The 16,398-nt window shown below is 43.8% G+C and overlaps 1 protein-coding gene across 6 annotated transcripts in view; it reads right to left on the reverse strand.

Annotated features, from left to right (window-relative positions):
- Nucleotides 1-16,398, reverse strand: part of LOC308480619 (uncharacterized protein) — an 80,521-nt gene that overhangs the window by 8,277 nt on the left and 55,846 nt on the right. For 3 of the 6 annotated variants that reach the window (XM_081012387.1, XM_081012382.1, XM_081012388.1), the window contains one exon: nt 9,770-10,143. The exons of 1 other annotated variant lie outside the window; for it this stretch is intronic. In XM_081012387.1, the coding sequence (XP_080868513.1) occupies nt 10,017-10,143 (127 nt within the window). In that variant the 3' untranslated portion in view covers nt 9,770-10,016. Of the gene's footprint in view, nt 1-783; nt 1,263-9,769; nt 10,144-16,398 lie in introns of those variants that run through there. 2 more of the 6 variants (XM_081012390.1, XM_081012384.1) reach the window with 1 other exon arrangement.

Here is a 16,398-nt window from a genome sequence, read left to right on the forward strand (position 1 = left end):
GAATTTATTTAGGACGGACATTTCTGGGTCTGAATACGCAAATGAATCTCCATCTGCTATAGTAGAATAAATAAACCATTAATATGTTTGAGTGGAACATTTTCCAGTTGCCTTCTCTGGTTTCTTTTTGTTCTTGGTTTCCTTGAGGAAGAGGGTTAAGAATGTCTGCCATGCAGAATTCCCAGGTTATAGTTTGTATATGTCTATTTGTGCAGGGCTATCGGATATAAATATAGAATGGCAAAGTGCATTTTGTGCTGAGACTCACATCCTAAGAAAGGCATTGGTCATGTTAGACCTCAAATTCACCAGCAGAAATAAATGCCATCAAACCGCACTTGAACCCTCACTGTTTGTAATGTTAAATACCAAACATACTTTCCTTTGACTGATGTACACTTTACATTTGAGGGGAAAGCGCAGTTACCTACAGTAGTATATCCTTGTACAGTCATCTCTGTGTGGTTTAACTAGGCCAAGATTATACATCATTTCGCAAGTCTGTAGTAGTCTTGGTCATCTGACCAGTCAAAACGTACTTTGTCAAATATGGTCACATATTTTAACCCATAATTTAGTATAACCGAAGTTAGCATCAGTGAAACTTGCTAATTATAATCTAATTGTCACTTTACCATGAAAGAACGATGACATTAAATGCTAAACTTTTTGTAGTCAATTAATACAACACTAAAACCATCCTCAAAAATTGATTAAAAAGAAAGAGAATTGGCTATGCTAAAAAATAATATCAGTGGGAGAATGCTTTCTGTTCAGCAAATAATATCGTAACCATAATATAAAATGTTCTAAACTCTTGTCACCTAGGTTAATAAGGAAAAGGGCCATGTGGAAAATTATGGCAATTAAATTCACAACAGGAAACGAGCTCCATACACCCCAAGAGATTTTGCAAAGAGGTTTTTTTTTCTGTTTTACTAATATTTACACATTACTGAAGCTGAAGGAGGCTGTAGAGAAATCATGTTATGATTAGAAAACCAAAGCATCCAGGTGATCTCAGAGGAGCAAAGGCTTCAAAAATAAAACAAAAAATCAGCCAGTGTAGAAAAAGAGCCCATGTAGAAGAGCTCAAGAATGCCATTAAAAATTTCAAGAAATGTAAATATTCGGCCCTGCTGGGTTCTGCAAAGAATTCTGTAAACAGTATACAGAAATACTACCTCGTATGATGAAATTGTTTATTGGGTGGTCAGATGCCAGAGGCTTGAAGACACTCCAAAATAGTTTTCATCCCAAACCTAGTAAAGGCACCAAGCAATTAGACATGTGTAGGTCTCTTGCAGGGCTCAATAATAGAGTATAATATTTCTTTGTTAACAGGCTTAAGGTGCTTATCCTACAATATATCAGTTCAGATCAGTTTCCTACTAAGTTGACACACTGAAGATCCATTCAGAAGACTCCTAAATTTAGTCCATCACTCTGAAGAATGTAAAGCACCCTTTGAAAATTTAGATGCCTTTAAGGCACTTGATTGTGCAAATTGGAGGTTTCACCCACAGTGGTTTCCAGCCTACATTTAGGACCTAAATTGACAAGAGCCATTCCTCTGATATGGCTTCATATCAGTAATCAAGATGAATGGCTATGACTCTAAAACAACAACGACTTATTATTTATACCCTGCTCATCTGGCTGGGTTTCCCCAGTCACTCTGAGCGGCTCCCAACAGAATATTAAAAAACCACAGAACATCAAACCTTAAAACCTTCCCTAAGCAGGGCTGCCTTCAGATGTCTTCTAAATGTCAGATAGTTGTTTATTTCCTTGGCATCTGATGGGAGGGTGTTCCACAGGGTGGGTGCCACTACCAAGAAGGCCCTCTGCCTGGTTCCCTGTAACCTCACTTCTTGCAATGAGGGAACCACCAGAAGGCCCTCGGCGCTGGATCTCAGTGTCCGGGCTGAATGATGGAGGTGGAGACGCTCCTTCAGGTATACTGGACCGAGGCCGTTTAGGGCTTTAAAGGTCAATACCAACACTTTGAATTGTGCTCGGAAACATACTGGGAGCCAATGTAGGTCTTTCAAGACCAGTGTTATGTGGTCTCGGCGGCCACTCCCAGTCACCAGTCTAGCTGCCACATTCTGGATTAGTTGTAGTTTCTGGGTCAGCTTCAAAGGAGCGCATTGCAGTAGTCCAAGCGGGAGACAACCAGAGCATGCACCACTCTGGTGAGACAGTCAGCGGGCAGGTAGGGTCTCAGCCGGCATACCAGATGGAGATGGTAGACAACTGCCCTGAACACAGAATTGACCTATGCCTCCATGGACAGCTGTGAGTCCAAAAGGACTCCCAGGCTGCACACCTGGTCCTTCTGGGGTAGCAATTTATATGATGCTATCACGCAATGCTATGTACAACTGCAATCACCTAAGTAGAAAACACACTATGAAAAAGCAACCCTTGTGCGTTTCAAAGGCCAGATGTCTACACCGCCTGGGGTGGCATCTACACACATATAAAAAACCGTTCTAAAAAATGTTTTTAAAAATACACTGAATTTCCCATAAGGCTCACCGTCGCCATCTCATGTCACATTTTATATTGCACTTAAAATGTTTTATTTGCAACTATATGGCTGAGTCCTTGGTTTCTGGTCCGAAGAAAGGTTGAAGACCTCTGAGTTTCACGACAGAGAGAAGTTTGGCCTTTGTGACGGTTCCCTACTTTTCCTGTACAGCATTGATGGTGGAAGTTGCATCTGCTGATTTACTTTTCGTTAAGTAAAGGAGAGAAAACTCTGCACAGCTAAGTAGCAGCAACCGAAGAAAGCATATTCTTTCCTCTGGGCAGTACGAAGGAAGAAGAATGGTTAAAACTATCACGTCAGAAAGTCTGGCTGGCTCCAGAACATTTCCAAAGCGTCTAAAATGTCACAGCTTATTTTAAGGGAAGAAAACCTCTGTGTGAATTGCCTGACTAATAGTCAGCCAACACATCATACATATAGTGTTCCATATATTGATCAATAGTGGCTTCAAATATATGTAATGGTCAAAGCAGTGAATCATAATCTACTGTAATTTTTTTCCCTTTCATTCAGCTGATTCATTCAATTGGGAAGTGTTTCCCTCAGTTTCTGGGAAAAAAGTATCAGAGGTGTTAAAAACAACTTTCTCTCTCCCCCCGCCCCCCCGGTGATTTGACTAAAATTTTCTTGGATGAAATCGTTTCCTTCTCTGAAATCTGGACGCTGGAAACAATTATCGCTAGCCAAACATTTCATGTTATTATTTCCATGCATCATATAAAAGTCAGATTTATACAGACCACCTGGGCTACTGAATTGTGTTTTGATTTTATTTTTGGCCTTTAGGAAGTATTTACATGGGAGGGCCAGCTTTCCTAGTTATTTTCCCAATTAGCTTGGACAGCATTTTGATGTACCAATAATTTCCACTGCTCGGTTGAAACAAAAGAGTACCAATCATGGGATAAGCTAACATTCCCCAGAGTCAAGAAAGGACACAACTAAATGGGCAAAAAGGCCATGGACCTAGAGTTAGATGCAAGGTATGGGTGGATGAACAAGAGCAGCATTATGGAAATATGGGTCTGCACCAACTGGGGGAAATTTGGAAAAGCATGTTCTCCTTCATGGAGAGCACGTGTTGCGGTGGGGGCCGCCAGGACACTCCAAAATTGTGGGGCGGGCTAATCAACCGTTGGCCACTGATGCGATTGGGCTTCCCTTGTCGTTGGGAAGAAGTTAATGTTGCCATTTGTTGATTGACAGCCAGAAATGCTAAAACTCCTCACACGAGGCTAGGGCTTCCTCTTTTCGCCCCGTGCATCGGATTGCCCGTCCCCCCCTCCCTATATTTAGGGTTGTTCGCTTGACCCTGCTATGCCTGTCATGGGGTCGTCTGCTTTTGGAGCAGGGGCCTGGTAGGAATTTTGTCCATCTGGCTGATTGGCTGGGGCCATTTGGTTTTTGCCTACTGCGTAGCAAATCATCACAACTTGTAAGGTTGCGGGTAGGCATTGGTTTATGGTTTGGTTGGTTGAGGGGCATGGATTGGCTGTGCCTGCCCCTCTAATGCTGCTGCTGCAAGGGATTCCGTTAAAGGAATCGGGGGCTAACTATTGCTTGTCCACTCTGTCAAGGGGCCTCGGCCCACTGCAAGAGCTCCTGGCTGCATTTGGGGAGGGCTGAGGGCAGGTTGCCTGCTCCGTCGCTACCCCCAAATGTATTCCCCTTTTCTGACTTTCGCAGGCTTGCAGAATGTCAGTCTGTCCCCCACGGTGGGGGCAGCTAGTCGCAACCAATGCCTAAGCAACCACTCACATGTTTGTATTTTAATAAAGTCGTGGCCAAAATTATGCCAAAAACCTTAAACAAAAATATTGGTGTGATGTGTGAGTTATTGGGGTGGCCCTGGGGACCTCAACACGCAATGCAAATCTGTGGGTAAAGGGTGAGTGCCCATTCACTATTCCCACCTTTCATGGCGATACGGGGCATAGGTAAGTGACAGAGCCCAGGATATGCATGCAAATGGACCTCAGGTTCAGTTTTTAGCATCTCTAAAGTTGGGCTTCAGGGCTTCCATGCCTGCTTACCTGGGAATAGGCCCCACAGAACTGAATGGGAGTTACTTTTGAAAACACATCTAGGAGCTGCTGCCAGTTTGATAACATTGGGCTAGAAGGCTGTTCCAAGAGTTCATAGATCTATATTCACTTTATAATTACTCTCAGTGGAGAGAAGAGGGGTTTGCGTGTCGAGGTCCCCCAAGCCACCCCTAAATAATTCACAATTCACACATAATTTTTGTTTAAGGTTTTTGGCATAATTTTGGCCACAAGTTTATTAAAATACATAAATGTGAGTGGTTGCTTAGACATTGGTTCCAACTATCTGTCCCCCGCCCTGGGACAGAACTGACTTCTGGATTCCAGCGAAAGCCAGTAAGGGAAAATAATATTGGGGAGAGCATGGAGCCGGGCACCAGACCCTCATCCCTCCCCCCGCATGCTCCCGGGGGCTTGCGCAGCCCTAAGCCCCATTCAGGGGTATGGACGAAAGAATGGCAAGCCCCTGGATTCCTTTAACAGAATTCCCTTTCCGCAGCAGCACTGGAGGGGCAGGCACTGCCAATCCTTACCCCTCCACCAACCAATTTTTTAACCAATGCCTAACCACAACCTTACAAGTTGTGACGATTTGCTACGCAGTAGGCAAAAACCAAATGGCACCAACCAATCAGCCAGATGGACAAAATTCCTACCAGGCCCCTGCTCCAAAAGCAGACGACCCCATGACAGGCATAGCAAGGTCAACGCAATAGCCCTAGATTAGGGAGGGTGGGCAGGTGATCCGATGCACGCAGCAAAAGAGCCCAGTCAGTGCTGTGTGACTTGATTTTATAACCTTTGTTCCATCCCCCTAAATGGCAACACCAAAATTTGCCCAGTATCCCAACTGCCCAATCACTGCAGATGGTCATCCATACCAACCCACCCAGCAACAGAGGCGTGGCCTGTCAGATCCCACCGCATCATGTGCTCTCTATGAAGGAGAACACGCTTTCTCAACATGTTGAGGAGGTGTTTCCACCTTTTGACAGGGTGAGTTAGACAAATCCAGGGACTCCAGTAGAGGGTGCCGGGCTGGTTTGATTCTGGGAACATAGGTTAAAAAAAAAAAAAGGTAAAGGACCCCTGGACAGTTAAGTCCAGTCAAAGGCGACTATGGGGTTGCGGCGCTCATCTCGCTTTCAGGCCAAGGGAGCTGGCGTTTGTCCACAGACACCTTTCCGGGTCATGTGGCCAGTAGGACTAAACTGCTTCTGGTGCAATGGGACACTGTGACGGAAACCAGAGCACATGGAAACGCCGTTTACCTTCCTGCCACAGCAGTACCTATTTATCTACTTGCGCTGGCGTGCTTTCGAACTGCTAGGTTGGCAGGAGCTGGGACAGAGCAACGGGAGCTCACTCTGTCACAGGGATCTGAACCGCCAACCTTCTGATTGGCAAGCCCAAGAGGCTCCGTGGTTTAGACAACAGCATCACCCGCATCCCAGGCTGGTTTGGTTCAGGGAACATAGGCAGCTCCAGAGCAGGAACAGAGGGGGGCAGCAACCCTCAGGCAAGCAACTTTGCATTGCAGGACCCCTGCAGGCAGTTTCCACAAATTATAATAAACTAAATGTTAGAAATTATGGTGCTGGAGGAGACTCTTGAGAGTCCCATGGACTGCAAGAAGATCAGACCTATCCATTCTGAAGGAAATCAGCCCTGAGTGCTCACTGGAAGGACAGATCGTGAAGCTGAGGCTCCAATACTTTGGCCACCTCATGAGAAGAGAAGACTCCCTGGAAAAGACCCTGATGTTTGGAAAGATTGAGGGCACAAGGAAAAGGGGACGACAGAGGACGAGATGGTTGGACAGTGTTCTCGAAGCTGCCAGCATGAGTTTGACCAGACTGCAGGATGCAATGGAAGACAGGAGTGCCTGGCGTGCTCTGGTCCATGGGGTCACAAAGAGTCGGACACGACTAAACGACTGAACAACAACAACAACAACAACAAATGTTTAAAAAAAGGCTGCAATCTTGAGTTTGCCACTTGAACCTTAACTCCACTGAAATAAGAGAAAATATACTTACGATGTAAGTGCAAATATGGAGGTAGAGTATCTCTTTTCAGAAATAAAACATGTGGGATGAAACTCATCCTGTCCCTAAAATACACATTGCCCCTTTTGTGCTTCCCTAGAAATATTTTGCCACTTCCTAGAATTAAATGGAGAAACATTGTGGCTATCTGGACCTCAACTGACAATGTTGGATTCAGGAGTCCCCTCAAAGTTATGAACCTGCTTCTTCCAGGAGTGTACAATCCTGTCCAGAAAATGCTGTCTTCATCCACTGGACTCAAGAACTTGGAACCCATAGTACCTCTAATTTTTTAAGGATTTAGTTCAGGGGTCAGCAACCTTTTTCAGCCGTGGGCCAGTCCACTGTCCCTCAGACCATGTGCTGGGCCAGACTATATTTTTTGGGGGGGAAATGAATGAATTCCTATGCCCCACAAATAACCCAGAGATGCATTTTAAATAAAATCATACATTCTACTCATTTAAAAACACCAGGCAGGCCCCACAAATAACCCAGAGATGCATTTTAAATGAAAGGACACATTCTACTCATGTAAGAACACGCTGATTCCCGGACCGTCCGTGGGCTGGATTGAGAAGGCGATTGGGCCGCATCTGGCCCATGGGCCTTAGGTTGCCTACCCCTGATTTAGTTGGTTCACATCCAGTCCATCATTGTCTCAAAACACTTGTCTAGCTACCTGTCAGCTACTTTACCTGATTCAGGTGGAAAAGAGAGATAGAGCTGGGTGTCATCTGCATATTCGTTCCATTTCATGCTGAAACTCCAGCAACTTCTCTAAATTGTTTTGAAGCTGCAAATACTGGCAAAAGGTTGTACCTTCTTATCCAACCTAATGCCTGATTTTGAGTGGTATCTTTAATTACATACTTACATGCACCGTGCACCATTTAATTAATACCTCTGGGGAATTCCAGCGAGGTGGTGGAAGCTGGAAACCATTGTAACTCATCTTAAATACTTGGTTATGAAATATATAACAAGTGGGGCCCTGCAACAAAATGAAGGTGGGAAATTGGGGGAATGATTGATTATAGACACGATGTTCTTTGCGGAAACCTTGAACTTCCCTTCCTAAGACTTTAGCGTAGATGCTTCCAGCTAATTTACCCACACCCTAGACATGTTTTTTTATATATAAAATTTAGCCAGAGGTTTTCTTTTCTCAAATGTTTATCTGTTTTCTCATGTAATGGGGATACCCCAAATTAAGAGAATCTCTTATGCTATTTTTAAATATATACTTTGCATTTATTTATCTGATGTGCTCTGCAAAGCAGGTTCTTTAGCATGAGTCACACCGTAAGTATGCATGCATGCGCTCAAAACAAAACAAGTTGGAAATTAATGGTACAATCTCATGCAACATCTGGAACTGTTTTAATGGAAACATGTACAAATACTGAATGACTGATATTCAAGCAGTGTTGATAACACTGAAGCAAATCCAAAAGGGAAGTGCTCACTTGGATTTTCAAACTTCAAAAATGAATGTGCATATCTGGAAGTGGAAAGATTTCAAACCCTCTGTTTTAAGCTAGTTCCTATTTTCATGCACATTTTCACCTTTTTTGCTAGTGTCAGAGTTGCTTCCAGATCCTAGCTCACAGAGGATCACGCTAGCCAGCGATCATTAAATAAAAGTCTTTATTGAGTTACAGTTTCCATTCTCAAGCTGCTGCGTGCAACCCTACGTCTCATGGTTAGATCGGCGAAGCTCCGTCTGAGTCTCCGCCCCTTGTACACCAACTTAATATCCTAGCCTTGCTCCACCTTTTCCGCCTGACTGTTCTTCTCTGGGTCCCTCTGCCCCCCGGGGTCTCTTCCTTCCGGGATTCCTCTGACGCTGACGCTGACCCCCCTGACTCTTCTCCCTCCTTTCGGCGGGCTTTAGGACCTGGCTCCCTTTCCGGGCTGCCTACTGCGCCACCTTCCTGTGCATTTGAACTTGGCGCGCGCGCCCAACCTTCCACCTTCCGTCTGACCGTTTCTTCGCTCCCCGATGGAGGTGTGGCCACTCCTGACTCGTGCCCTCCCCCCTGTTGTGAGCTGCCAGCGCTTGATCCCTGGCGCCCTTCCTCTTCCCTGCTCTCTGGCGGTGACGCTGGTCCCGATTTCCAACTGCTCCCCTCTGAGTCCCCTCTGGCTCTATCTTCCTGGGGTGTCCCCCTAGGCTCCCCCCTTGCCCTGGCCACTGGTGCTCCTTTCTGTGAATCTTCTGATTCACTGGAAAGACTCGGAGATCTCGGGTCGTCGTCATCACTCATCTTTTCTTCTGCCTCCTCTCCCTCGCTCTCTGTTTCCTCCCTTGCCCTTGCCTCTGCTCCTGAACCCCTGACAGCTAGCTATCTGACATAGGTGGACTATGTGCTAGTGCTCAAGTCTGGAGCAGCAGCAAACTATGTATATATATGTAAAGGTAAAGGGACCCCTAACCATTAGGTCCAGTCGTGACTGACTCTGGGGTTGTGGCGCTCATCTCGCTTTATTGGCCAAGGGAGCCGGCGTGCAGCTTCCGGGTCATGTGGCCAGCATGACTAAGCCGCTTCTGGTGAACCAGAGCAGCGCACGGAAACGCCGTTTACCTTCCTGCCGGAGCGGCACCTATTTATCTACTTGCACTTTGATGTGCTTTCGAACTGCTAGGTTGGCAGGAGCAGGGACTGAGCAATGGGAGCTCACCCCGTTGCGGGGATTCGAACCACCGACCTTCTGATCGGCAAGTCCTAGGCTATATATATATAGTATAGGTTGCTATACTTTTTTTTTTTGCAGTAAGAGTTGTGCAGCCTGAGCCAAACTTATTGGAAGCCAGCCACTATCTCACTGTTTCCCAGCAGAGGCATCTCTCTTCATCTCATCAGGACGGTTTGGTTGCTGACAGAAAAAGAGGGGACACAAGGAGAGGCAAAAGAAAGAGATGAGGCTAAAATAGGGCAGACCTTTCCTCATTTCCCTCTCTCAGCTGCTGAACTTTAGTCAGAGATCTTGTCTCTGTGTTTGTTCAGTTCTTTGGCCAGTGATGAAAGTCTTAACTTAACATGCGCTGGCGAATGAAGGTGGTCAACCAGTGATTCCCAGTTTGTGACAGAGGCTGCCAAAGGGGTCAAAGTGAGACTTTGACAATGAAGCATCTATTCCATGTCTGTTGGATTGGTGAGGTGTTGTGCAACATGGATTCTCCCTTCCTTTGACTATCCATGGTGGGAAACTTGGTTCGTCTTTACTGCCTCAGGGCTATGTTACTGCTCCTATATTGTTCGAGGCAAGGAAAATCTACATTGTATGATACCTGTGGCAAAAAGTAAACTAGCATAGGGATGGGGGTGAAATTTTAATACAAAGCTACCTAATTGGCAATTCTCAAACCAATAAACAGACCAAAACACAGCTACCCTTAGAAATTCGCACCTCTCTGAATTTTGCAATGCTGTTCTCTCCAACCGATGTGCACGAAAAGGCATCTGTTGTGTGCATGAAAATGCATATACTAGTGAAGAAAGCAGATAGAATGTGTCATGTTAGGGAAAAACTGCTTGGAAAAATGTGCACATTAGTCAAAACTGCACACAAAAATGAGTTTATCAGGAGAAATTTGCTGTAAAATACTGTTGAATTTTAATGATTTTTTAATAAAACAAACTCAAGTTGCTGCAGAAATGTGGAGAAGCAAAATTAAGTTTGGAAAAATGAGGATTGATAGAGTCTTACACCCTTAAGCTAACTTGTCCTAAGGTAAGGGGAGCACAGTCTAGCTTCTCACGAAACAAAAGTAGATAATTATGTCTCTACATTTGGCCTCACATCTCAGGTTCCAGAATTGCTAAAAATGTTCGTTCTCTCTCTCTCTCTCTCTCTCTCTCTCTCTCTCTCTCTCTTTCTTTCAGAAATCTGAGAATCTGGGGATTATATCTGACGTGCAAAGCCACATATTAGTGTAGAGTGACATATGCCTCCACTATAGAAAACAAGGTCAACCACCATCCCTGGCTACTATCAAAAGCTGGGGAAACCCTGCGACAAACTGCTTGTCATGAATGACTAAGCTAAAATCAGTAAGCTGCATGAGTCATACCAGATGAAATGAAAATCTGTCCCCAATTTGTATGCAGCCTGGGCCCCAGGAAAAACATTTCATTCAGTGAAATCTTCTGCGTCTTGGCACGCTTGCTTTATTATATCCATATTTGCCTTCCAAGTATTCTGACAGCCCACTTCCTGTTTTTCTAACAATTCTGCCAGGGAAAGCCCCAGCTGGGGATGGAGGCAAGTGGACAGAAAATAGCCAATTTAAAAACAACAGATGCAACACGCATTGCCTCAAGCACTTTTTTCCCTACGCAAATCCGGCTCCTTGCGTACTATAGCTGCATGAGCGATCGTGTCTCCAAGGGAGTCGCTGCTGTACCGTTACTAAACAGCGCCACTTCCAAGATCCGCCAGTTGAGGAGCAATAGGACAACTTATCCACCAGGAAATACCGTATTTTTTGCTCTATAAGACTCATTTTTTCCCTCCTAAAAAGTAAGGGGAAATGTGTGCGCATCTTATGGAGCGAATATAGGCTGCATAGCTATCCCAGAAGCCAGAACAGCAAGAGGGATTGCTGCTTTCACTGCGCAGCGATCTCTCTTGCTGTTCTGGCTTCTGAGATTCAGAATATTTTTTTTCTTGTTTTCCTCCTCCAAAAACTAGGTGCGTCTTGTGGTCTGGTGCGTCTTATAGAGCGGAAAATACGGTATATGCTGCCATCATGACAGATATGCCATTGCAACTGGCAGAAAGTCCTGAATACGGCAGAATTGTGGCCATGGTGTGGAGAAGACACACAGCCGATCCTCGTTCAGTTACCAGTTACGTCTTGGCTTCTTGACTCAATGCAACCCACTTCTGAGTAGGAACGTGCAGGATTGCAAATGAGGGTTGTAATGAAGATGATGTATAGGTGGTACATGACACCAGTGCAGTTAGGAAAAATGTATAAAACTAGCTCAAATATGTGTTGGAAGTGTAAAGAAAAGGAGGGGACATTTTACCATATGTGGTGGGACTGTAACGAAATTAAAAATTTTCGGGAAATGATATACAATGAATTGAAGAAAATGTTCCATCTAACATTTGTTTAAAAGCCTGAAGCACTTGTTAGGGATTGTAGGAAAAGACCTGCCAAGGAAATTGAAGAACATATTCATGTATGCGACAATGGCGGCAAGAGTCTTAATAGCACAAAGATGGAAGACTGAGGAAATCCCGACTAAAGAATTATGGCAAGAGAAACTGATGGACTATGCAGAATTGGCAAAATTGACACATAAGCTACGGGACAAGGATAACTGTGATTTTAAAGATGAATGGGAATCTTTTACAAAGTATTTAAAGATGCAACAAAGTGAATTGGACTCTTTGGCAGGTTTTGAATAAACACTCACACATTTTTTATTGATAATAACCAGTTAGACAAATTAAGGATTTATACAATTTTGTAACATGCAGGGAATAGCATTTATAGAGAAATCAGAGATTGGAACTGAGGGAAGTCGGGGGGAGGGGGGCTGTTTTATGGGAGAGAGGGGGAAGGGAGAAAAATGAGGGAGGAATTAAGGATGATATCTTTTAAGATAATATGTTCTGTTTAAATTCCTAATAATATTTTTTTTAAAAAAAGCAAATGAGGGTTCACAGATGATGGCACACCCAACAGCCAAAGTCAAAATTGCAATGGGGGGGTATTGAATCATGTGTCTCTTTAAACTTTTTGCAAACACAGCTGCAATGGGAGAAGATAATTGTGCCCGCCCCCAGTGGGCAGGTTTCTCTTCCTCCAGCTGCTATTTCTCCAAAAAGTTGGAGATACATTCACATATTATTGTTGACCTTTCTGATTTGACCCTTAGGCTAGAGAAGAAACATAACCCCCCCCCAAATGCAATGACTGTACTATGAGAGGGACATCATCAACTGGGGTGTGTACATTCATGCTATTATCATTTGTGGCCTACTGCCACAGGTGGTAGACCACAACAGACATCTTTGGGTCCTAGAAAAATGAATATGGACACCCAGGCTGCATTCGCTTTACTCAATTAAAGCAGCCTCATACCCCTTCAAATGGTCATCTGTCCTCCAAATAATCATGGGAACTGTGGGAAATGTTCTCACAGAGCTTAGGGCTGCCCTACGTCCAGATTTTCCTGGTGGAATTGACGTCCGGGGGAATTTCTGAAAGGTGACGCTTTGGCCTGGATATTAGGCAAAGCTTTTGGGGAGTCCTGGTTTTTACTTTTTGAAATATGGCAACCCTAACAGAGCTACACTTCTTAGAGTTCCCTGGGAAGAGAAGCTGAATTTTAAATATTGTAGCCAAAGCGGAATTGGGATCTCCTAACAACTCTCTTTTTTGTATATACCGGTAATTTTAATTAAATTTTCTGTTTTACAATTTAAAATACTCATTTAACATCCTTAAGATATCAATGACTTCCCTTCTTCTCTTTCCATGGATCATTTTACATATCATAAATTGCTGCATATTTTACAAAAACTATACCATTCAGTCTTCCATTGCTGCATCCATCAAAACTTGTTTACACTGTTGAATTTATCCTAATGCTGCTAGGGTTTTCAGCTGTACAGTTATTTCCCATAATTCAATAAATGTTTCCCAAACTTCTCTAAACGTATGTTCTTCTGAGAGCCAGTGTGGTGTAGTGGTTAAGAGCGGTAGACTTGTAATCTGGTGAACTGGGTTCGATTCCCGGCTCCTCTACATGCATCTGCTAGCTGACCTTGGGCTAGTCACGCTTCTCTGAAGTCTCTCAGCCCCACTCACCTCACAGAGTGTTTGTTGTGGGGGAGGAAGGGAAAGGAGAATTTTAGGGGTTTTGAGACTCCTTCGGGTAGTGATAAAGCGGGATATCAAATCCAAACTCTTCTTCTTCTTGTTCCCTTATTCTATATGTTAATTCTGCAAGCTGCACATATTCTGCCAACCTAAGTTGCCATTCTTCTTTGGTTAGAACCTCACTTGTTTTCCGTTTTGGGGCTAACAAAACATGGGCCGCAGTAGTGGCATACATAAATAACCTTTTTTTGACACCTGGGAATTTCCGTCTGAATTGTTATCCCCAATAGAAAGGACTCTGGTTTGGGGGGGGGGAGTACTTTCAAACATTTTTTTTCCAATTCATTATGGATCATTTCCCAGTACTCTTTTACAAGTCCACCACATATGAAAGAACGATCACTCCATCTCTTTGCATCACCAGCACTCATCCGATTCAGTCTTATTCATCTTAGCAAGCCTAAAGGTAAAGGTAAAGGTACCCCTGACCATTAGGTCCAGTTGCAGAAGAGTCTGGGGTTGCGGCGCTCATCTCGCTCTATAGGCCGAGGGAGCTGGCGTTTGTCCACAGACAGCTTCCAGGTCATGTGGCCAGCATGACTAAGCCACTTCTGGCGAACCAGAGCAGCACATGGAAATGCCATTTACCTTCCTGCTGGAGCAGTACCTATTTATCTACTTGCACTTTGATGCGCTTTTGAATTGCTAGGTTAGCAGGAGCAGGGACCAAGGGCTCTGTGGTTTAGACCACAGTGCTACCCGCGTCCGTCTTAGCAAGCCTACTCCGAGTTAAATACCATCTGTAAATCATTTTCAGGTAGTTCTCCTTCAAAGAATAACAAGTCACTTTTTTCCAGAGTTTTCCCCAGAGGTTAAAATCTATATTAGGTTAAAATCTATATTAGGTTAAAATCTATATATTGTATATACAGATATAAACAACTCTCATCACTCTTAACAAACTACAGTTGCCAGGATTATTTGGAGGAAGCTGTTGAAGTGGTATAATAATAATAATTTTTTTTTATATCCCGTCCTGCCCAGCCGAAGCTGGGCTCAGGGTATGATACTGCTTTAAATTTATAGTGTTGATCATGGGTAGGCAAACTAAGGCCTGGGGGCCAGATTTGGCCCAATTGGTTTCTAAATTCCGCCCACAGACAGTCCAGGAATCAGCGTGTTTTTACATGAGTAGAATGTGTATTTTTATTTAAAATGCATCTCTGGGTTATTTGTGAAGCCTGCCTGGTGTTTTTACATGAGTAGAATGTGTGCTTTTGTTTAAAATGCATCTCTGGGTTATTTGTGGGGCATAGGAATTTGTTCATTCCCCCCCCCCCCAAATATAGTCCGGCCCCCCCACAAGATCTGAGGGACAGTGGACTGGCCCTCTGCTGATAAGGTTTGCTGACCCCCAGTGTAGATGATGCCTCAGCCACTTTCTTCAACTAGTTAACTTCATTGTTGGAATGACACATTAAATTGCTGGCTAGGACTGGGACTAATTCAAGAAATAAGGTCGCCTTAGATTTAGGTTTTTGATTAAAAAACATTGTCTTGTTTACCAGAAGTGATACTGGGGAAGTTGAAAGAGGAATGCTTCTCTGGTCACGATATATTTCTCTTTGGACTTTCTTCACTTATGTAAGACCTTGCCTGTTCATTTGAATGATTCAACATGATGAAATGACTTCCGGGGAAGAAGCCAAAAGAGTAGAGTCTTGTGGTGATGCAGATGAATTCAAGACTGCTTGCCTTACATCACGTCAATATTACGTATCAGTTAAACAGAGATTCATTTAACTCTTGTCCTGTATATAGAATGAAAGCTCCTAGTCTCTCTCTCCCCCCCCCCCCATCATAGGCCACAGGGAAAGCAAAGTTTTGCTTGAAAGATACGAGGCCAAATGTTTTTAATTATTACATTCTAAATAAATCAGAAAAATGTCAAGGAACTATTTTATAAGCACTAGGAATGGCAGAGAAATCTGCCCTACTTAGATTCCTAAGTGAACTCACCTGATCTAATCTGGATGGGTCATGACACAGATTGAATCAATGGTCCACTTCAGAATCTTCAGTCTGGATGTTCTCTTGCTGTGGGAGTCTTTTCAGTTAAAGAATGGGATAAAATGCTTTTTCAAAGTCAATACGGTGGTACCTTGGTTCTCAAACTGAATCCTTTCCGGAAGCCCGTTCCAAAACCAAAGCATTCCAAAACCAAGGCAAGCTTTCCCATAGAAAGTAATGCAAAATGGATTAATCCATTCCAGACTTTTAAAAACAACCCCTGAAACAGCAATTTAACATGAATTTTGCTATCCGATGAGACCATTGATCCATAAAATGAAAGCAATAAGCAATGTACTGCAGTCACACAATCAATCAATCAATCAATCAGTAGCTGAACTGGGTTCCACACAGTCATGAAAACAAAAACAGAGAGCCACAAAAACGCAAAATAAATAGCAAAAATAGACAGTCGTCAGCGTAACACTCAAAATGGAAGTGTGGCACTCAAATCGGAAGCATAACGCTCAAAACCGAGCATGTTCGACTTCCAAGAAAAATTCACAAACCGGAACACTTACTTCCGGGTTTGCAGTGTTCAGGCTCCAAGCTGTTTGAGTACCAAACGTTTGAGAACCAAGGTACCACTGTAAAGCTATTGAATTAGACTCACAGTTGTCTAAATTCAAATGCCACCTTGGCATAACTTTGTTCTCCTCCCCCAGCATAAGTGATACATCTTGAATTACACGCCTCAGCAGTGAGGCAGTACTGTATCTAGATTGATTATAATCCTGTATCCCCTCTCCCCCACCGCCCAGCAAAAAAATGGATCAGAAAAATATTGTTGCTGGCAAAATTGCGTAAACCCTTGAGAACGGCCGCCCTGCAAGT

Source organism: Podarcis pityusensis (assembly GCF_964106645.2).
Source record: "Podarcis pityusensis genome assembly, chromosome: 6".
In the NCBI taxonomy this organism is placed as follows: Eukaryota; Metazoa; Chordata; class Lepidosauria; order Squamata; family Lacertidae; genus Podarcis; species Podarcis pityusensis.